We start from the raw sequence: 23,276 nt of genomic DNA, 5'->3' as shown, positions 1-23,276 counted from the left end.
AAAACTACAGAACACTTCTGAAAGAAATTGAGGAAGACACAAAGAGATGGAAAAATATTCCATGCTCATGGATTGGCAGAATTAATATTGTGAAAATGTCAATGTTACCCAGGGCAATTTACACGTATAATGCAATCCCTATCAAAATACCATGGACTTTCTTCAGAGACTTAGAACAAATTATTTTAAGATTTGTGTGGAATCAGAAAAGACCCCAAACAGCCAGGGGAATTTTAAAAAAAGAAAACCATATCTGGGGCATCACAATGCCAGATTTCAGGTTGTACTACAAAGCTGTGTTCATCAAGACAGTGTGGTACTGGCACAAAAACAGACATATAGATCAATGGAACAGAACAGAGAACCCAGAAGTGGACCCTGAACTTTATGCTCAACTAATATACGATAAAGGAGGAAAGACGATCCACTAGAAGAAAGACAGTCTCTTCAATAAATGGTGCTGGGAAAATTGGACATCCACATGCAGAAGAATGAAACTGGACCACTCTCTTGCACCATACACAAAGATAAACTCAAAATGGATGAAAGATCTAAATGTGAGACAAGATTCCATCAAAATCCCAGAGAAGAACTCAGGCAACATCCTTTTTGAACTTGGCCACAGTAACCGGAGAAGGACAAACAGTGTATGTTCTCATTCATTTGGGGAATATGAATAATAGCGAAAGGGAATATAAGGGAAGGGAGAAGAAATGTGTGAGAAATATCAGAAAGGGAGACAGAACATAAAGACTTCTAACTCTGGGAAATGAACTAGGGGTGGTGGAGGGGGAGGAGGGTGGGGGGTGGGGGTGAATGGGTGACGGGCACTGAGGGGTACACTTGACGGGATGAGCACTGGGTGTTATTCTGTATGTTGGTAAATTGAACACCAATAAAAATTAATTTATAAAAAAAAATAAAAATAAAATGGAGAATTTTATGGTACATGAATTTTACCTCAAATAAAACACTTAAATATCAGACTGTATTAAATTCATATTAATCCAAATTAAATAAATTGTTTTCTTGGGAAGCCATTTCTCTTTTCTCTTAAATTCTTCACTATCATTAATTCATCTGCTCATAATTTATTTTGTATTAACATGTATATTATACTTTTATTCATTTCCTTTTTTATTGAGGTATAATTTACATAGAACACTATACTAGTTTCAAGTGTACAACATAATGATTTCTTATTTGTATATATTGCAAAAGGATCACCACAGAAAGCCTAGGTAAGATCTGGCACCACACAGTCAAAAATTTTTTTTCCCTGTGATAAGAACTTTCAAGATTTACTCTTGTAGCAACTTTGAAATATGTAACATCATATTAGTAATTATAGTCACAATGCTGTGCCTTACATCCCATGGCTTATTTATTTTGTATCTACTGACCTCCTTCACCCATTTAGCTCACTGCCCACACCCACACACCACACGAATACCCTTCTCATCCCCACCGCTGGCAACCACCAATCTGTATCTATGAGCTTGTGTTTGTGTGTGTGTTTTTTTTTAAAAGATTCCACATATAAGTAAGATCACATGTCACTGTCCTTCTATGACTTATTTTACTTAGCATAATTTATTCATTTCTTTTTAACCACTTTTTAAAAGTTGTTTATAACTGTAACACTAAGATACAAGTATGGTCTCTCTGCTCCAGTGAGATCGGGAAACAAATGAGGTAGGGAACGGGCAGAGCAGGAGCCCAGTACTTACCTGTGCCTGCAGATGCATTGAAGGTCAATGTCCCATTGGACAGGGCCTGGCTCATATTTCTCAGGGAATTCTCCAGGCCAGTGAGCAGATTAGTGGCCACACGGTGTTGCTCTGAGTGAGGCAGGGCCTTCAGGTCCTCGGGGGTCTCCAGCAGCTCATCCACCCCCTGTATGAGGTCCTGGGGGAAAGCAGCTGCTGAAGTAGTGATTCATGGGCCAGGCAGACTGCATGAAGAGGCTGTCCACTTAGCCTCAGAGTAAAGATCCTAGAGACTATCTATATGGGGGATCAAAGTGGCATTGTTTGGGATATCCTGGGATTACCCCTGCAATCCAGCCACTCATGGTCAATCCTACTCATGAATGCAAGGATGACATCAACCCAAATTCCAGGAATAGTAAGAGGAAGGGTTGTAAGTGCAAGTAGGTGTCTAATAGTGAGTACAAATACTTGGATGTTTGCTTTTCCTGCCCACCCTGGGAGAGGTGGGCCCTCAGAGAGCCTTGATGGGATGCCTCCAACTTGTTTCCCCTGGATTCTGGTCTTACCTGGATGGTGTTCTGGACAAAGTCTGGTTTGAACTCTCTGTGCAGATCTTGGACTCTTTGAAAGAAGCGAGAGAGTGTCTGGGGAGAGGGGAGATGAGGAAGTCAAAGAGCCTCAGTATGGGTCCTGAAGCTTGAGGAAAATGGTGGCCAGGCAGGGTGAGGGGCTCATGCTTTAAGGAAGGATTTCCTGTCTTACGGTCCCTGCTGGGGCCACTCACCTGGCTCTTGATTCCACGGGGTGGAGTCCAGGTGGGGAAAAAGATGCCTGCAGGGGATAACGGTGGTTCACTAGGTGTGAGAATATCTGTGTGTGTGTGTTGAGGGGAGTGGTCTGGGGATAGGTAAGGCTAGGTAAATTCCCATGTGGTCACTTGGTTATTTAGGGACCCTAGTTGGGCATATAAGCATTAGGAAGGCCCTATATCTCCTCCCTGTTGAGTGGGTGCCTTTTCTTATTCATACAGAGATGCACTATGGGTCAATGTGGTGGCCCAGATGCTCAGCTATCTAGGTGTGGATGGAATTGGACTGAGTCCTCCCTGTCTTCAGCCCCAATGCCCTCAGCTTCCCTGGGCAGCTTTCAGCCAAGGTGAAGAAATCATGGCCATCTATGTCCTAGCCTGAGCATTTGGACAAAGGCCAGAGTAGGTCTTCTAGGGAACCATGTGCAGGGAAAGTGCCACAGTTCCCAATCAAGATCCTGTCTGGCTCCCAGTGATGGACTTTGTTTTAATTCCATCACGGCAACTGCTTACTTGCTGGTGTTCAATGATAACTTCCATTGGTACCTCTTCTGGATGAAAACCTCTTATCATCCAGCTCTCCATGTGTGTATGGGGGTGGATCCTTGTTATCCAGCTTAGGCTTGACACAACATCCTTCTGGGTTCTGGTCATCTGGTCTGCTCGTAGTATTATGAACTGAAATTATTTGGGACAGTCAGGGTAAGCTTTGTGCAGGGAAATATACAGAGGCTGGGTAGCTGAGAAGGGGCACCTGGATGTCATAACTGTTGCCCAGGGAGAATTCTGGCCCAGGAAAGGGGGCTGGCCCTCCCATATTCCCATTGCAGTGTTTCTGGATGGGGTTCCTGGGTCCAACATGGCCAGGAAGTCTGAGGTTTCCTGGCATGGCTAAACCCAAGTAGGCTCTGCAGGGGAAAGGTCTCATCCTGGCAGTTGATGATGATGAGAAGGGATTTTGCACTGGAAACAATATCCTGTGAGTTCCTGAAATATCTTTTTTTAAAAAATATTTTATTTATTTATTCATGAGAGACACACACAGAGAGAGGCAGAGACATAGGCAGAGGGAGAAGAAGGCTCCCTTCAGGGAGCCCAATGTGGGACTCGATCCCAGAACCCTGGGATCACAATGTGAGCCAAAGGCATATGCTCAGCCACTGAGACACCCAGATGCCCCAGTTTTTCTGAAATATCTTGAGTGCCATCCTTTTTTTATTTTACAAAAATAAGATAGCAGGGGGGCAAGGGGATGCTTTAAAGTGACCCTCTGCAGAGGGCTCTGAGCCCTGGGGTTTAAAGCCGGATGGGTGACTGGGTAGGTGCTGAGGATGGCTGTCCGATGCCTGGAGAAAGTGGAGCAGATTAAGCCTCATGGATGAGGGTATGGAAGATGGGGAGGTTCTTACCTTGACACGTGTTCTCACTCTCATCCATGAACATTGTTGCCCCAGAAGCAAGCACATATCCTGGGATGCACATGCAGTAGTAGCTCCCCTCTGTGTTCTGACAGTCTGCTAACTTTCCACAGGACACTATTGGGGGTGGTCCACACTCATTGATGTCTAGAACACAACAGGGCAAAGGGTCACCTCCCAAAGGTGTGAGTTCCTACAGGGCAGAGGCCTACCTCCAGCCTGACTCTGCCAACAGGACTGGAGAGAACTCAGTTTGCAGGTGGCATTCCTGGAGCAGGTCTGAGCTGGAGCCAGCCACTCTAGAAAGTGTGCTGCCTGCTCTGCTCATCTCTACTCTCTGGCTGGGCCTGAGGGTACCTAGATTCAGACACTCTGCTGTACCATGACGGGGGCTGGAAGGAGATCTGCATCCCCTTCTGCAGGCCTTGTAGGGAGGATGGAGGCACTGAGTCCCTGTTTGCACTACTGGGGATGTGGGGGTGGGTTCCAGTCAGGGTGACTAGTGGCACTGAAGGCCACTCTCAATGCTGATTCAGTGAAGGGAGTCATGGCTGGAATCTGTCCAGGATAACACTCATTCACACCTGAGGACAAAGCCAGGTGGTCAGGCCCCTACCCATTGATAGCTTCTACTTCTGATTACTCACTGTGACCCTAGTAAATCCCACAGTCTTTATTACCTGCTACTTTAAGATCCCAATGTCAGGCATTTTTAAGGTTCTCCAAGATGTCTCTGTGGGAGTCATACTATCTCCACTCTGGAGGGATGTCCTCTCTTATAAAAGACATTGGGGAAGTGAAATGAAGAAGCTGCACACAGCTAAGCCATTGGGGATGTTTTCTGGCATCTTATCTCTACCTGTTCTTTAAACATGACAGGAAAGATATCCATAGCCAGATCCTTTTTTAGTAGCTCAGGGACTCACAGAGCTGGGCCTCCACCCCACCCCACAACCTTGAGGACAGATCTCTCACCATTGCCACCATCTAAAAAGAGGAGAGGGCATTCCAATTGCCCAGATGGGGGTGAACATGAATGGATCAGGTGTGCATCTTCCCACATCTGTCATGTCCTGGTGCTATGGTCCCATAGCCTGGACCTGGGGCCTTAGAAGGAAGTCCACAAGTTCTGGTGGGAAACTGCTCAGCATAATGCTGAGTCCTTTCAGACTCTCGAAGTCTTGTTCCCTTGATTGGAATGTACAAGAGCAAATGTTCTGTCCCTGCATTCTTACTCATTTTTGTGTCCATGGTTCTTATAAAACTGTTGCTGTATTTAGCCAACAGTGTCCAGCCTCAGCTCTTTGAGTCCCTGAGCTACTCAAAGGGGATGGTTGAGAATGAGGTGCAAGGTGTGGAAGGCATGAGGACAGGAAACCCCTCAACCAGATAGATGTGAATCCAGAAAGGAGCTGGGATCCAGTTATATTAGCAGTAGGATCTCCTCAGCATGATCACCCAGCCATGAATCTCTATGACAGACACATGTGCAAATGCATCAAGACTGGCTAATAGTCACAATGATATCTTTTCTTTTTTAAATCTGATAACATCTTCTCCCCAATGACACATGGATACTTAGAAAACAAAGAAAATGTGAAAAATAAGAACAAAGAAAATCAACTGTAAGTCTACTACATGGACCACTGGATGATTTAGGTTATTTTTTTCCCTCTGCTTTTCAAACATATCAGGAACATTTTCTCTTATTATCAATAAATATGCATCTAAGATGATTTTGAGTAGAAGAATATTTCTTGGTGCAAAAATTGTTCATTTCCCCTTTTCTCCACTATTTTTTTATTGTGGTAAAATGCCCATAACATAAAATTTACCTTGTTAACCATATTTAAAGCATATAAATTTCTTTTATGATCTTGCATTCTTGAAGAATAAAAGCTCTTTTGTTTTAGACCTTGATCTAGGTTCTATGACCTTATTAATTGTGCCTTTGGATAAATCAATCTCTTTGAGCCCAATTATGATCTTTTAAAAAGATGAAGGCATAAAATTCATAGAAAAAAAACATGGGATAAGCTCTTTGAAATTGGTCTCGGCATAGATTTTTTTGGATTTGACTCCAAACACAAAGATAAAGAAGTGGGAACACACCAAACTAAAAAGCTTCTAAACAGCAAGGGAACACACCAAACTAAAAAGCTTCCAAACAGCAAGGGAAACCATCAACAAAGTGAAAAGGCAATCTATAATTTAGGAGAATATATTTGCAGATCATATATCTGAGAAGTGATTAACATTCAAAAAATATAAAGAACTCATTTAACACAACAGATAAAACCTAAACAATCCAACTTAAAAATGGGGAGAAGATCTGAATAAGCATTTTCCAAAGATATCCAAATGGCCAAAGGGTACATGAAAAGGTACTCATTCATTTCATCATTCATCATCAAGGAGATGTGAATCCAAACCATACTGTGATATCATCTCACACCTGTTGGAATGGCTATTAAAAAAAGTTAAGAAATAACAAGTATTGGTGACAATGTGGGGAAAAGGGTATCTTGTGTCCTGTTGGAAGGAATGCAAATTAGTGCAGCCACCGTGGGAAAAATTCTGGAGGTTCCTCAAAAAATTAAAAATGATTCAGTAATTTCATTTCTGGATATTTATTTGAAGGAATCTGACACTCACTTGAAAAGATATCCGTGCCCTTGTGTTCATTGCAGTTTTATTTATACTAGGCAAACAATCTGTCTCTATCAATGCATGAGTGGATAATGAAAAAGTGGGTGTATTTATACAGGGGAATATCACTCAGCCATAAAAGAGAAGGCAGTCCCACCATTTGCAATGACATGGATGGATCTTGAAGGCATTAATGCTAAGCGAGACAGGTCAGACAGAGAAGGACAGATGCCACATGATTTCACTTATATGTGGAATTTAAAAACAAGCAACAAACAAACTAGAACTCATGGAGAGAGCAGATGAGTAAGTACCGGAGGTGGGGAGGGGTTGTTTGGGTGTGGGGGCGGGGTGGGAAGAATGGATGTAAGTGGGAAGGAAAAGCCATGCTAACTGCTTGTCTCATGGGGCTGCTGTGAGGAGCAAGCTAGGAGGAGAACCTGAGTTTCCAGGCCCTGAGTGTTTCTCTCCTCTTGTTGCTTCCACTACTTCTCTTTCCTTGCGCTATGAGAATCATCACAATAATAACAGCAGTGACCATGATAATAGCTTGTGTTTGACAGTCTGCTCTGTATTAGTCTTTACCTGTTCTTTTTTTATAATAAATTTATTTTTTAATAATAAATTTATTTTTTATTGGTGTTCAATTTGCCAACATACAGAATAACACCCAGTGCTCATCCCGTCAAGTGCCCCCCTCAGTGCCCGTCACCCATTCACCCCCACCCCCCGCCCTCCTCCCCTTCCACCACCCCTAGTTCGTTTCCCACACATGTAAAGTTTAAACCTCACGTCATCCGTGGGGGGTAGGTACAATGATTATCCCCAATTTACAGGCAAGAAAACTGAGGCATAGAGAGGAGAAATAATTTCTTACATGTCAGGTATACTCAGTGGTGAGCTGGATCTTGAACCCACGTAGCCCAGCTCTGCTGTGTAAGCTCTCATCACTCTACCTACTGATCACGAAAACCTGATTGTCCACTTCCCTCCTACTCTATTTGCTCTGTCATCTCTTTTCCTTGTTGAAGTGCTGGGTGCTGCTCTCAGTGAGGCTGAAGCCTTGAGGGTTCCCCCATTCCCCCTCATCTCCGCTAACTGTGTCTGTGCCCCTCCACCCCCTCAAGCCCCTTTACCATCACAACTGTCCAAGCGGCTGGTGAAGATCTCCCCAGACGAAGAACTGAAACCCGGAGAGCAGCGACAGGCGGTGGCATTGACACATGTGGATTTCAGAGGGCACCACGGAGCACAGTCTGTGGGGGCAGAGACTGTGGGAACAAAGGCCACAGTCAGAAGGCTCAAGAAATGGAGGGAGCTAGCTGCCAGCTTGGGGGTCCAGGAGTAGGAGAGGAGGGTAAGGAAGGGATGGCTGCCATTGGAAGAGCTCAGGAAACTCTGGATATTTAGGGAGGAGGAAGCAGCTTCTCTTATACCCAGAAGACCATCTGTGAGCCTTATCTGTGGAATAAGATTCTTTTCCCACTGCTTGTCGGTGAGACAATCCAAACCCCAGCATGCACTCCTCAGCTTATGTCACCAATGGAGCTGGCTGGGCAGACTCACCTCTCAGTTTCTGTACAGGTCCCAGTGTCAACAGCAGCAGCACCAACATCCCTGGGGAAGAAAAACAGATGACAAAGAGAGAATAGTCAAGCTCCAGTTTCAACCAGTGTCTGCATGGTCATTGCATCCTGGGGGGTGGTTCTGCCTGTAGCCCAGGCTTTCCAGCAGAATCCACAAGCCTCCTATAGTGAACACAGAACAAGACTCAGCCTGTCTCCTCCATCTCCCTGGACTCCCTGAGAAGTCAATCGAGATAACAATAGCCTTTATGGGACCCAAGGTGCTACATGTGAGAGAACAGAGAACACACAGACAGCTGATGTCAGAGACACAACCTAGAGACTCCAACCTCTCCCAAAGAAAGGGAGTACATCTTGAAGGAGAAACTCTTCAAATCTAAGTGTCTTGCCCACATGCATGTTCTGTGTTCTCCGACAATAGCAGAAATATGCCTGGAGAAGGCCCCGTGCTCTCTTCTGTGGTGAGTGGGTGCCTTTCCTATTTCACATGGAGCCTCTTATGGGAGAATAGTGTGGCTAGATCCTCTGCTGTCCATATGTGGATGGAAGTGGCCCAAGCCCTCTTACTCTGTCAGGCCTAGTGTCCTCAGCTTCCCTGGGTGGTTCCCAGGTGGAGTGGGGACATCAGGGCCACCTGAGTCCCAGCCTAAGGACTTGGACAAGTCCAGGGTGGGCCTTTCTGGGAACTGAGTACAGGGGAAATGCTGCATTCCCTACCAGGACCTGTCATGGTTCCCAGAGATGGCCTTTGTCCTGACTTTCCCCAGGTGGATTCTCACTGCCTACATAACTCTTGGAATCCTGGTTGTTCTGGTGGGACAGTAAACTCCCATCCATGCTAACTGTGAGACTCCAGCTTCTGGGAGATAGCCAAGAAACACACCTGAACCAGGCCCTTTAAGGGGCTTGAGGGAAAGAGTCAGGGGAATGAAGGTGATGCCAGATAGGCAAGGTCACTTGGACAGTGAGCACCAGGGCTGTAGTAAACAGTGGGGTTGAGATCCAGTCAGGCAGCTTTGGGGCAGTGAATTTGCCTTTTCTGATTCCCATAAGGAATTATCCAGACTAAAAGAAAGTGGTGAGAATTAGCATCTGAGAAAGATCAGTGGTGGGTGAGGGTGAGTGGCTGAAGAGAGGAGCAGCTGCTGATGGGTGAAAGGTGGCATCTGTTTCTGTGTTCTTGGCCCTTGGCCTCCCACCAGGGATGCAGACCTGTGGGCCATGCCAAGTAGGGATCAGCCTCCATCTTCTGTCTCTGAGTGGTCTGGGTCAAAATAGGGCCTGGGTTGACCTCCTTGGAAGTAGGTCAGGTGTCTGGCAATAGTACCCTCTCTTTCCATCCAGTCCAGATGGCAGCCTCTTCCATTCACCTAAATCTCAGAGTATGTGTAGGGTGGTCCACATCACTCTGCCCACCCACCCTTGTACAACATCTTCCAGGTCCTAGTCATCTGCCCACAAGCCTGTAGACTAAAATTATCAGAGAGGCTCAGGGAAGAGCCTTGCATGGGAAACTAGAGACAAAGGCCAAGAAGCTGTTCGCAGTGCCAGGAGGCATCTTCTCCAGGCAAGGTTGTTGGCCAGGGGCAGGGCTGGTCAGGAAAGGTAGGCCCACCTTCAAATTTCCTCCCTTCCCACATTTCTGGACAGGGTTCCTGGGTCCATTCTGGCATGGCTGAGCCTTTGTGGATTCTGGGGAAGGGTGGGAAGGTCTCATCTTGGCTGCTACTGATGAAGCAGAGGAAGACGGATATTGCACTGAAACATAACATGCTGTAAGCTTGTGAAGTATCTTGAATGCTACCCTGCTGTTTTCTGAAAATAAAGTGCCACGTGTCAAAGAAGATGTTCTAAGACTGTGTGAGTGGCACGTTGGAGGGATCTGAGCCTTGAAGTTTGGAAAGGGACAGGATACCAGGTAGATGCCCAGGGTGTTCTCTGATGCTTGGAGAAAGTGGGCTGAGTAATCTCAAACCGCAGGGATGAGGAGATGGAAGGTGCAAAGTCATTCTTACCTTGACACATGTTCTCACTCTCATTCCTGAAGGCTGTCTCAGAAATAAGCTCCTGTCCTGGGCCGCACATGCAGTACTTCCCATCCATGCCCTGGCAGTCAGCATAGGCTGCACAGGACTTTCTCAATGATGGTTCACACATGTTGATGTCTGGAATACAACAAGATGAAGGATCACTTCTCAAAGGAATAAGTTCCTACAGGGAAGAGGCCCTGGTCTCTAGTCTGACCCCATGATGAAGGTTGGAAAGACACAGCTCCTAGGCAGCACTCCTGGGGGAGATCTCAGCTAGAGCCAGCTGCTCCAAAATATTGCTTACTGCTCTGCTCATCTCTGCTCTCTGGCTGGATTTGAGGCCCCCCAGATTCAGACACTGCTGTGCCTTGCATGATGGGGACAGGAAGGAAGGCCACACTCCTTTGCAGGCCTTGTGGGGGTGGACAGAGGCACTGAGTCAGGCTCCAGACTCCCCTGTAGTGCTGTTTGCACCACTGGAGACCTGGGGTGGTGGGCTCTAGTAAGGGTGACAGTAGCATAGAAGGCCACCCTTGATGCTGAGGCAGCTTAGGGGCTGTCCAGAGTGATGATATTCATCATTTGCACCTGATGATAGAAACAGATGGTCAGGCCCATACTCAGAGTGGCCCAAGGTCATCTCACAATCATCATCAAGCACTCCCCCAAATCCCAATGTCGAGCCTTTTACAGGTGCCCCAGGATGTCTCTGGGGGAGAATTCCCTTTAATCAGAGCCCATAATATATGAGAAATGAAGAAACAACAGGAAGATACTCCTATCTGAGTCATTGCAGGGTGGGTTCCTGGCCTCTTATCTCTTCTTGTTCTCTAAAAATGAGAGGAAAGATGCCTGTGAGCTAGGTCCCCTTTGAGTAGCTTCGGGTCCCACAGAGCTGGGGCTACACATCACTGGTTAAAAATAACAGTTCAATAAGAACCAACAAGGGTGGCACGGGAGGCTCAGCGGTTTAGCGCCGCCTTCCGCCCAAGGCGCGATCCTGGAAACCTGGAATCGAGTCCCAAGTCAGGCTCCCTGCATGGAGCCTGCTTCTCCCTCTGCCTGTGTCTCTGCCTCTCTCTCTGTCTCTTATGAATAAATAAATAAATCTTTAAAAAAAATAAGAACCAACAAGACAAGAATGCATCAAAATGCAGGGACAGAATGTTTTCTCCTAGGGCAGCCCAGGTGGCTCAGCGGTTTAGCGCCGCCTTCAGCCCAGGGTGTGATCTCGGGAACCCGGGATCGAGTCACACATCGGGCTCCCTGCATGAAGCCTGCTTCTCTCTCTCTCTCTCTCTCTCTCTCTCTCTCTCTCTCTCTCTCAATCTCTCTCTCTCTCTCTGTCTGTCTCTCATGAATAAATTAATTTTTTTTTAAAAAGTTCATTTAAGAATGTTTTCTCCAATACATTCTAAACAGGGGACCAAAAAACTCTCAGAGCTTGAAAGGACTCATGCCATCATGCTAAGTCAGGGCAGGCAACTGGTCTCCCCCAGAGCAGAATTTCCCACCAGAACTTGTGGGCTTCCTTTCTAAGGATCCAGACCCCACACTGTGGGTGTCAGCATCAGGACATGACAGATGTGGGAAGATGCACACCTGACACATTCATGTTCACCTCCACCTGGGCGAAGGGACTGACCTCTCTTCTCAGATGATGAGAATGACTGGATACCTGCCTTCAAGGTTCATGGGTTGGGTGGATTGGAGTGGGGGACAGATAGGAATGAGATGTACAGGAGGGAAAGATGACAATGAGAAATCCTCAACCTGACAGGTGAGCTCCCAGAAAGGACTTGAGATCCAATCACCAGCCATGTCACCTTGCCATGCTCACCCAGCCAGGAGTTTCCATGAGACACATGCAAATGCATGGGGATCTCCCAAGGATATTACTCAGCCATTAGAAATGACAAATACCATTTGCTTCAACATGGATGGAATTGGAGGGTATTATGCTGAGTGAAGTAAGTCAATTGGAAAAGGACAAACATTATATGGTCTCATTCATTCGGGGAATATAAAAAATAGTGAAACGTAATAAAGGGAAAAGGAGAGAAAGAGTGGGAAATATCAGTGAGGGAGACAGAACATGAAAGACTCCTAACTCTGGGAAAGAAAAAAGGGGTGGTAGAAAGGGAGGTGGGTGAGGGGATGGGGTGACTGGGTGATGGGCAGTGAGGGGGGCACTTGGCGGGATGAGCACTGGGTGTTATGCTATATGTTGGCAAATCGAACTCCAATAAAAAAAAAAAGGATACCTCTTGGGAATGAAGGGCCTTGGCAAGATTCACACCGCCACTCTTTTGTCTGTGATTAAATTTACTTTATCCCAAATATAAATGACACACAGATACTCAGAAGATAAAGAAAATGTAAGAAAAATGAAAATAAGGAAAATTACCTATAAGTCTACCACACAGACTACTGGTAAATTTTAGGGTAATTTTTCTTATCTTTTCAAACATACTAGAAATTTTTCCTTTAATTATCAGTATATATGCATCTAAGACTATTCTGAGTACATGAAAGCATTTCTTGGTGTAAAAACTATATATTTTTCTGCATTTCCCTATTTTCTTTTTGTGGTAAAATGTGCAAAACAAAATTTTCGGTCTTAGCAATTTTTAAAATTATTTATTTATTTATTTTAAAGATTTTATTTATTTATTCATGAGAGATACACACACACATACACAAAGAGAGAGAGAGAGAGAGAGAGAGAGAGAGAGAGAGAGAGAGAGAGGCAGAGACACAGGCAGAGGGAGAAGCAGGCTCCATGCAGGGAGTCCGACACGGGACTGGATCCCAGGTCTCCAGGATCACACCATGGGCCGAAGGCGGTGCTAAACCACTGAGCAACCCGGGCTGCCCTCTGTCTTAACAATTTTTAAGTATTATAATTTCTTTTTATGATCCTATTTCATTGAATAAAAACCTCTTCAGTGTCATTTAAAATTTTTTAAAAGCAAAATTCAGTTCCAACTTCATTCAAGTTGTATTTATTTTCATCTTAAAGGAAAATCAATTTTTGTTTTCCTGATTTGAGAAAAATAGTTGTTTTTAATGAGATTGAAAAACTTTCTTTCACTCATTCTTTCTTTTTAGTTTAAAATTATGTTACATTTATTTTAATGTTTTGATCATTTCTTTTTTGTATCATTTTGTATCATTTCTTTTTTTTATTGGAGTTCAATTTGCCAACATATAGCATAACACCCAGTGCTCATCCCGCCAAGTGCCCCCGCCCACCTCCCTTTCCATTACCCTTGTTCGTTTCCCAGAGTTAGGTATCTCTCATGTTTTGTCACCCTCACTGATATTTTCACTCATTTTCTCTCCTTTCCCTTTATTCCCTTTCACTAATTCTTATATTCTCCGAACAAATGAGACCATATAATGTTTGTCCTTCTCTGATTGACTTATTTCCTTTCTTAAGCAGATATGTAGTACAATTTAATTTTTGGATTTTAAAAGTTTTTTTTTGAAGATTTATTTATTTTGAGAGGGAGAGGGAGAGGGAGAGAGAGAGAGAGAGAGAGAGAGAGAGAGAGAGAGAGAGAGAGAAAGCAGGAGGAGGGGCAGAGGAATAGATTCCCCTCCTTCCCCTCCTGAGCAGAGAGCCTGATGTGGTGCTCCATCCCAGGACCCTGAGTTCATGACCTGAGCTGAAATGAGGAATCAGACATTCAATAGACTGAGTCACCCAGGTGCCCTGGAAGTTTATTTTTGTATACTTAAAAAATTATTTCAGGATCAAAATAAATTATTGAAATAGTACTAAATAATACTATCTTATTTGTGCACACTGCTCTTTAGCTTATAAAATTTTTTGTTTGTTTATTGAAGCATTATTTACAATAGTTAAGATATGGAAGCAACCTGAATGTCCATCAACAGTTAAGTGGATAAGGGAGATGTGGTATATACACAGTGGACTATTATAGAGCCGTAAAAGGAGATTATTGTGTTTGAGACAATATAGGTGGATCTAGGGGATATTATGTTAAGTGAAATAAGATTGAGAAAGACAAATACCATATGATATCACTCATAAATGGAATCTAAAAAAACCCACCAAATGAATAAAACAAACAGACAAAAAGCAGAATCAGGCCTATAAATACAGAGAGCAAACTGATGGAGGAGAGTGGAGTTGGGGGTTGGGTGAAGGGGAGTGGGAGATACAGGCTATCCGTTATGGAACGAATAAGTCATGGGAAGAAAAGGCACAGAATAAGGAATATAGTCAATGATATTGTAACAGCAATGTGTTGATTTATGGGGACAGATGGTAGCTACACTTGTGGTGAACATAGTATAAATTTATTGAATTGTTATTTTGTACATCTGAAGTTAATGTAACATTGTGTGTCACATATACTTAAATAAAACAGACTTTAGAAATGTTTTCTTTAATTAGAGAGGGAGACAAACCAGGAGAGACTCCTAACTCTGGGAAGCAAACAAAGGGTTGCAGAAGGGGAGGTAGGTGGGGGGAATGGGGTGACTGGGTGACAGGCACTAATGAAGGCATTTGATGGGATGAGCACTGGGTATTATACTAAATATAATAAAATATTTAAAAAAGAAATCTTTTTTCTTTTTTAAAGTGTATTTTCATTGAAGTATAATTAACATATAGTTTTATGTTAGTTCAAGATGTACAACATAATAATTTAACAATTCTACAATGGAATATTACTCAGCCATTAGAAATGACAAATACCCACCATTTGCTTCAACGTGGATGGAACTGGAGGGTATTATGCTGAGTGAAATGAGTCAATCGGAGAAGGACAAACATTATATGGTCTTATTCGTTTGGGGAATATAAATAATAGTGAAAGGGAATAGAAGGGGAAAGGAGGAAAAATAAGTGGGAAATATCAGAAAGGGAGACAGAACATGGAAGACTCCTAACTCTGGGAAACGAACTAGGGGTGGTGGAAGGGGATGAGGGCGGGGTGTGGGGGTGACTAGGTGGCGGGCACTGAGGGGGGCACTTGACAGGATGAGCACTGGGTATTATTCTGTATGTTGGCAAATTGAACACCAATAAAAAATAAATTTATTATTAACAAAAACAATTCTAGACATTACACAGTGCTCACCATGGTGACTATAGTCATCACTTGTCACCAAACAATGTTATTATAGTATTATTGCCTCTATTCCCCCATGCTGTGCTTCTCATCTCTATGACTTATTTATTTTATAACTTTAAGCTAATCCCCTTATCTATTTTGTCCATCCCCCTGCCACCTCCCCTCTGACAACCATCAGTTTGCTCTCTGTATTTAAGAGGCTGGTTTTGTTAGTTTTATATTTTAGATTCCACATATATGTGAAATCATATGGCATTTGTCTTTCTCAGTCTGACATACTATACTTGGCATAAGTGCAGATGGCAAGATGTCTTTTTTATGGGTAATTTTCCATTGCAGACAGATGTCACATCTTTTTAAAAAAATATTTTATTGATTTTTAGAGAGAGAGAGAGGGAGAGAGAGAATGAGCAGAGCAAAAGGGAGAAGCAGACTGTGTTGAGCAGGGAGCCTGATGCCGGGCTTGATCCCAAGACTCTAGGATCATGACCTGAGCCAAAGGCAGACACTTAACAGACTGAGCCACCCAGGTGCCCCAGATGCCGCATCTTATTTATTCTTTCATCTATGATGGACCCTTGAGTTGCTTCCATGTCTTGGCCATAGTAAATAATGCTGTAGTAAATGTTAGGGGTGCATGTATCTTTTTGAATATATATGCCACATCTTCTTTATCCATTCATCTGTTGAAGGACATTGTGGCTCCTTCCACAGTTTGGCTATTGTGGACATTGCTGCTATGAACATTGGAGTGCAGGTGTCCTGTCATTTCCCTATATCTATATCTTTGGGGTAAATAAGTTTTTTTTTTCTTTGAGTAAATACTCAGTAGTAGAATTACTGGATCATATAGTATTTCTATTTTTAATTTTTTGAGGAACCAACATATAGTTTTCTACAGTGGCTGCACCAGTTTCCATTCCTACTGACAGTGCATGAGGGTTCCCTTTTCTCCATATCCTCACCAATACTTAAAAACCCCTTAGTTTTATACCTGGATATGCTTCTACCACTTTATTAGTTGTAAGACTTTGGATAAGTCACTCAATCTCTCTGAGCCCAAATTTGATAATTTAAAAAATGATGTTACCTCAAAATCATAAAATTCATGGAAGAAAACAGAGAGTAAGCTTTTTGACATTGGTGTAGGCAATGATTTTTTTGGACTTGAGGCCAAAAGCAAAGGCAACAAAAGCAAAAATAGACAAGTGGGACTATATTAAACTAAAAACTTTTTTACTGCAGGGAAAGCATCAACAAAATTAAAAGGCAACCTACAATTTGGGAGAAAATATTTGCTAATCATATGTCTGATAAAAGATTAACATTAAAAATATATAAAGAATTCATACAATTCAATAGCAAAAAACCCTTCCAAAGATTAATAATAATAATAATAATAATAATAATAATAATAGGTATAGGATTGAATAAACATTTTTCCAAAGAAGACATCCAAATAGTCAGGAGGTACGTGAAAATGTACTCAACATTGCTAATCATCAGGGAAATGCAAATCAAAACAATAAGATATCACCTTCACCTGTCAGAATGGCTGTTATAAAAAAGACAAGGAATAACAACTGCTGGTGAGGATATAGGGAAAAGGGAATCTTGCGCACTGTTGGAGGGAATTTAAATTGGTAAACCATGACCATGAGGCAGGAGTTCCCCGTGAGCTCATTCTAGGAAGAGAGCCTGAGCTTTCAGGTTTGGGGGTCCTTTCCTCGTCTTATGAAAATAATCACAGTAATAACAGCAGTGACCATGATAATAGCTCATATTTGACAGTCTGCTCCATACCAGTCTTTACCTGTTCTGCACACACATAAACTTTAAACCTCACTCCATCCATGGGGGATAGGTACAATGATTATCCCCAATTTACAGACAAGCAAATTGAGGCATAGAGAGGAGAAATAATTTCTTACATGTCAGATGTAGTCAGTGGTGAGCTGGACCTTTAACCCACATTATCCCAGCTCTGCTGTGTAAGCTCTCAACACTCTACCTACTGATCATGAAAATCTGAATGTCCACTTTCCTCACACTTCCCCTGCTCTGAGTGAGGGTCCCCTCCCCCATCTCTCCCCACATCTCCATGCCCCTCCACCATCCCAAGGCCCTGTACATCACAACTCTCCAAAGGTAAAGTTAAAGATCTCTCCAGACAAAGAACAAATCCTGGAGAGCAGTGACACATGATGGCATTGACCCATGGAGAGTTCAGAGGGCACCAGTGAGCATAGGTGTGGGATCACTAACAGAAAAGAGATTAAAGCCAGAAGTTTCAAGGAATGGATGAAGCCAGCTGCCAGCTAAGAGTCCATGAGTAGAGCAGGGTAGAGAAGGGATGGCTTCCATTGGAAGAGGAAAAGACAGAAGACTGGCCATTTAGAGAGGAAGAAACAGCATCTCTTATCTCCAGAAGATCCTCTTGGAGCCTCATTTGGATAATAAGTCTCCTTTCCTCCTTGTGGATGAGAGGACTCAGATCCCAGTGTGCACTCTCCAGCTTATGTCACTAAGTCTGGGCAGACTCACCTCTAGTCTTCTGGGCTGAAGCTCCTAATGGCAACAGAAGCAGCATCAAGAGTTCTAGGGCAGAAAAAAAACAGCGAGAGAACAAAGAGAGGAGAGTGGAACTCTAGTTTCAACCTCTGATGGCATGGTCATTGCCTCCTGGGGAAGTGGCTCTGGCCCTGTAGCCCACAGCTTTCCAGCATCATCCACAAGGCTCTGGTACCTTATGTAGAATTGAGGACCAGTCCCATTACCTCCCTCTCCCTGGACTCCCTGAAGAGTCATTCACTAATGGATACCATCCTCATGGAGACTTGGTGCTACAGGTAAGGGGACAGAATATATTCAGACAGCTGATGTAAGGGACAAAACTTAGAAATGCCAGCCTCTCCCAATGGAGGGGGTAAATCTTGAAGCACAAAGTCCTCAGATTGCTGTTCTCTGCCCATAGCCAGGTTCTTTGTTCTCTGGCAGTGGCAGAAATCTACCCTGAACATTTCTCTTTCAGGAACACTTCCCCTCCCTGTTCAACATACATGTTTCATGGCCCATGAGAAGAGTGTGTATTGAGGGATCAGAGAGCCCCAATCCTGAGTCCCAGCTCCAGTGGCATTGGCTAGGCAGGAAGTCCTGGAATCATGAGAGGGGGAGCTGATGACAGGTGAGGGGTGAGAACTATGGCACTGGCAGGTGGAACCACCATCTCCTGATTAAGTGACCTTTCCAGGTGCAACATCTGTGGTTTTTATGGTTCCTTCCAAGTGAGCTCCTGGCCCTCCTACAGCACACTGAGGGCACAGCCTTTCCCTTTCTCTCCCAGGCTGGTCCTGAGCAATGGGTCACTGGACAGGTCTCGTGGTATGAAAACCATTGCAGGTGGGAAAGAATCTACCCCACAGGCAATCATCACCTGGCCAGCTGTTAATGTCTGTCATTCCATTCATGAGAGGCAATGAACCCTATGAAAACCTTTTAATATCTCAGGGCCTTTACAGGATTTTCCTATAATGTGCCCAGCATTAAAAAAATCATGTTCCACACATCAGATGATAAGAAATGTGGTTATTTTCACAACCAGGAAATAAATTACAATCAATGAGGACAATATATAGGAACACTTAATTTGCTATGTAACAGGTATTATCCTAAGCATGAAAGGATAGAAAGGCTAATCAGAATTAAGCTGACCTTCCCATTATGCACCGTTATTGCCCTTTCAACCACCCAAAGCCTATGGACTAAAGGATGATATTTTTCTTAGCTCATTAGAATTTTCAGAGAATTTGGTTATGTACCCTTGTGAAAAACACAGTATAGGTGACATGACGGTTAATTTCATGTATCAATTTGGCGGGGCCACAGCACGCAGGCATTTGGTCAAACACTAGTTTAGATTTGTTGTGTGGATGTTTTTTTCGATGAAATTAATAGTTAAATCAGTAGACTCTGAGTAAAGCAGATTACCCTCCATAATGTGGGTGGGCTTCATCCAATCAGTTGAAGACATTAGGAGGAAAAAGACTGACTTCCTCTGAGGAAGAAGGCATTCTGCTTCCAGATTGACTTCAAGCTTGAGATGTAACATCAAGTCTTCCTGGGGTCCCAGCTTGCTGGCCTGCACTGCAGGATATTAACTTTCCAACCTCCACAGTCTTAGAAACCAATTCCTTAAAATGAATGAATTTCTCTCTCTCTCTCTCTTACACACACCACACACACACACACACACACACACACACATTATATTGGTTCTGTTTCTCTGGAGAAACTGGACCAATAGAGGAAGTAAAATGAGAAGTCTTTGTTGGATGGGCTCTAGGAATAAATTTTACTGATTTTCTCCTTTGAGACAATATAAATGAGCCAATATCCTTCTTAAAATCTCTTCCCTCTGTCCTTTATAGAAAGTGGGAAAACAGATCATCAAGAACACAGAATATTCTCTAACTGGATAGAGTTCCCAGATAGCTCTAGTAATCTGTCATTATTGTTATAATTCTACCTACCTGGGAGCAGTAGATTTCTGTTTTTCATGGTGCAAGACACCAGCAGCTCAGGCACGGAGGACGTCTGGTCTTGGTCTGCGTGTGTTACAAAAAACTTCCTGTTTTAAGTCTTATTTGGCCTCCAGGGGATCTGACATATGAAACCACTGGTCTAGATCCTTTCTTTCCCGATAATCTGTCCTATGATTAACTTCTCAGAAACTCACTTCTGTTTTTATAAGTATTTGCATAGCATTACTGGGTGTTTGTATTGAAAGCCTCCTTGAAGGTGGTTTTTAAATCTTTGTGGTATGGGAAGATGTGATCCTGTGTATTATAAGAACTTCCCAATGTGAAGAATTACTCTGCTGCTCTTTCTACCCCATGAAGACCTTGGATTAGAGTGAACAGAATTATCTATTTAGTATTTGTTAAAAGACAGTTTTTGAAAAAACATTTTATTCATTTATTTTAGAGAGAGAGGGAGAGAGAGAGAGAGAGAGAGAGAGCAAGTGAGAGAGAGACCCGGTGCGAGCAGGGGGAGATGCAGAGGGAGAGGGAAGGAAGAGAATCTCAAGCAGACTACGTGCTGAGCTTGGAGCCCCACACAAGGCTGGATTCCAAAACTCCAAGATCATGGCCTGAGCAGAAATCAAGAGTTGGATGTATAATGGACTGAGTCACCCAAGCACCCCTAAAAGACAATTTTATTAACGTATAATTCCCTTACGGCACTATATTAGCTTTAGATATATATACAACATAATGATTTAATATCTTATATATTGTGAAATAATCACCACAATAAGCCTACTTGACATCCATTACCGTACATAGCTGCAAATTTCGTGTGTGTGTGTGATGAGAACTTTTAAGATCTGTTAGTGACTTTCAAATATGCAATACATTATTATTAATTGTAATCACCATGCTGTACTTCTATATCCTTAGGACTTAGTGATTTTGTAACTGGCTGAATAATTTTCATATACATATAAAATTCCATTATATATATAGACACCATATTTTATTTATTCAATCATCCACACCATGAAAAATGTTGTGCTACATTCCACTGGCACCCATGATTTTTGATGAGCAATAACACCTTATTCATATGTGAAATGTTTGTTCCCTTAGTGATGAGGCATCACAATCTCTCATTACTTTCAAGATTTTTTTTCTATGTCTTTAGTCATTAAAAGTTTGATCGTGATGTATCTTGGCCCTAATTTGTTTAAGTTGATTCTGTTTGGAGTTTCCTAAGCTTTTTGAATCTATATGTTTTCATCTTTTGGAAATTTGAGAAACTTTAATCATTTTTTTCTCTGAATAATTTTTCAGTTCCATATTCTCTATCTTCCTTTGGAATACATTTAAAAAAATTAAATTCAAGTAGCCAGGGACACTTGGATGGCTTAGTGGTTGAGTGTCTGCCTTTGGCTCAGGCCATGATCCCAGGGTCCTGGAATTGAGTCCTGCATCAGGCTCCCCACAGGGAGCCTGCTTCTTGCTCTGCTTGTGTCTCTGCTTGTCTCTGTGTCTCTCTCATGAATAAATAAATAAAATGTTTAAAAAGAAATTCAAGTAGCCAACATATGGCACATCATTAGTTTCAGATGTAGAGTTCAATGATTCATCAGTTGCATATAATGCTCAGTTCTCACCGCATCATGTGTTCTCCTTAATGCTCATTACCCAGTCACCCCATCCCCTTCCTTATCCTCCACCCATTCAGCAACCTTCAGTTTGTTTCCAATAGATAAGAATCTCTCATGGAATTCAATGACAGAAATATTACACTTTTTTTTTGTAGTCCCATAGGTTCCTGAGACTCTGATAATGATTTTTAGATTATTTATTTATTTAATTTTTAAAAAAGATTTATTTATTTATTTATTTATGATAGACATAGAGAGAAAGAGAGGCAGAGACACAGGAGGAGGGAGAAGCAGGCTTCATGCCGGGAGCCCGACGCGGGACTCGATCCCGGGACTCCAGGATCGCGCCCTGAGCCAAAGGCAGGCGCCAAACCGCTGAGCCACCCAGAGATCCCCTTATTTATTTATTTAACGAAGGGAGAGAGAGAGAGAGACAGAGACAGAGACAGAGACAGAGACAGAGAAGCAGACTCCCCACTGAGCAGGAAGCCCGATGGTGGACTTGACCTGAGCTGAAGGTAGATCCTTAACCGATTGAGCCACCCAGGCACCACCGATAATTTTTTTTTCTGTAGTTTATTTTGTCTGTCTTATTCAGATTGCATAAATTATGCTGTTTTGATTTCAGGTTCACAGATTCTTTTTTCTCTCTTTTGTCACCATTCTTTTTTTTTTAATCAATTAATTTTTTATTGGTGTTCAATTTACCAACATACAGAATAACACCCAGTGCTCATCCTGTCAAGTGCCCCCCTCAGTGCCCGTCACCCATTCACCCCCACCACCCACCCTCCTCCCCTTCCACCACCTCTAGTTCGTTTCCCAGAGTTAGGAGTCTTTATGTTCTGTCTCCCTTTCTGATATTTCCTACCCATTTCTTCTCCCTTCCCTTCTATTCCCTTTCACTATTATTTATATTCCCCAAATGAATGAGACCATATAATGTTTGTTCTTCTCCAATTGACTTACTTCACTCAGCATAATACCCTCCAGTTCCATCCACGTTGAAGCAAATGGTGGGTATTTGTCATTTCTAATGGCTGAGGAATATTCCATTGTATACATAAACCACATCTTTATCCATTCATCTTTCGATGGACACCGAGGCTCCTTCCACCGTTTGGCTATTGTGGACATTGTTGCTAGAAACATTGGGGTGCTGGTGTCCCGGCGTTTCATTGCATCTGAATCTTTGGGGTAAATCTCCAACAGTGCAATTGCTGGGTCGTAGGGCAGGTCTATTTTTAACTCCCTGAGGAACCTCCACACAGTTTTCCAGAGTGGCTGCACCAGTTCACATTCCCACCAACAGTGTAAGAGGGTTCCCTTTTCTCCGCATCCTCTCCAACATTTGTGGTTTCCTGCCTTGTTAATTTTCCCCATTCTCACTGGTGTGAGGTGGTATCTCATTGTGGTTTTGATTTGTATTTCCCTGATGGCCAGTGATGCAGAGCATTTTCTCATGTGTGTGTTGGCCATGTCTATGTCTTCCTCTGTGAGATTTCTCTTCATGTCTTTGCCCATTTCATGATTGGATTGTTTGTTTCTTTGCTGTTGAGTTTAATAAGTTCTTTATAGATCTTGGAAACTAGCCCTTTATCTGATAGGTCATTTGCAAATATCTTCTCCCATTCTGTAGGTTGTCTTTTAGTTTTGTTGACTGTATCCTTTGCTGTGCAAAAGCTTCTTATCTTGATGAAGTCCCAATAGTTCATTTTTGTCACCATTCTGCTAGCAAGCCCATTCAATAGAGTTTTTATTTCACTTTTTGTATTTTTCAGGTCTTAAGTTTC

The 23,276-nt window shown here is 42.9% G+C and overlaps 1 protein-coding gene across 1 annotated transcript in view; it reads right to left on the bottom strand.

Annotated features, from left to right (window-relative positions):
* The window catches only part of LOC129521282 (adhesion G protein-coupled receptor E2-like), a 35,809-nt gene extending 15,898 nt beyond the window's left edge, over positions 1-19,911 (bottom strand). The window contains exons 1-10 of the mRNA XM_055342573.1: positions 19,844-19,911; positions 17,859-17,912; positions 10,189-10,338; positions 8,154-8,204; positions 7,724-7,858; positions 3,930-4,085; positions 3,067-3,198; positions 2,497-2,543; positions 2,279-2,356; positions 1,731-1,908 (exon numbers count right to left, since the gene is read on the bottom strand). Of these exons, the coding sequence (XP_055198548.1) occupies positions 1,731-1,908; positions 2,279-2,356; positions 2,497-2,543; positions 3,067-3,198; positions 3,930-4,085; positions 7,724-7,858; positions 8,154-8,204; positions 10,189-10,338; positions 17,859-17,912; positions 19,844-19,871 (1,009 nt within the window). The 5' untranslated portion in view covers positions 19,872-19,911. The remainder of the gene's footprint in view (positions 1-1,730; positions 1,909-2,278; positions 2,357-2,496; positions 2,544-3,066; positions 3,199-3,929; positions 4,086-7,723; positions 7,859-8,153; positions 8,205-10,188; positions 10,339-17,858; positions 17,913-19,843) is intronic.
* Positions 19,912-23,276: the final 3,365 nt, after the last annotated feature.

Source organism: Nyctereutes procyonoides, unplaced genomic scaffold (genome assembly GCF_905146905.1).
Source record: "Nyctereutes procyonoides isolate TBG_1078 unplaced genomic scaffold, NYPRO_anot_genome, whole genome shotgun sequence".
NCBI lineage: Eukaryota > Metazoa > Chordata > Mammalia > Carnivora > Canidae > Nyctereutes > Nyctereutes procyonoides.
The sequence above is the reverse complement of the archived record's forward strand: the minus strand, read 5'-3'. Positions and strand labels throughout refer to the sequence as shown.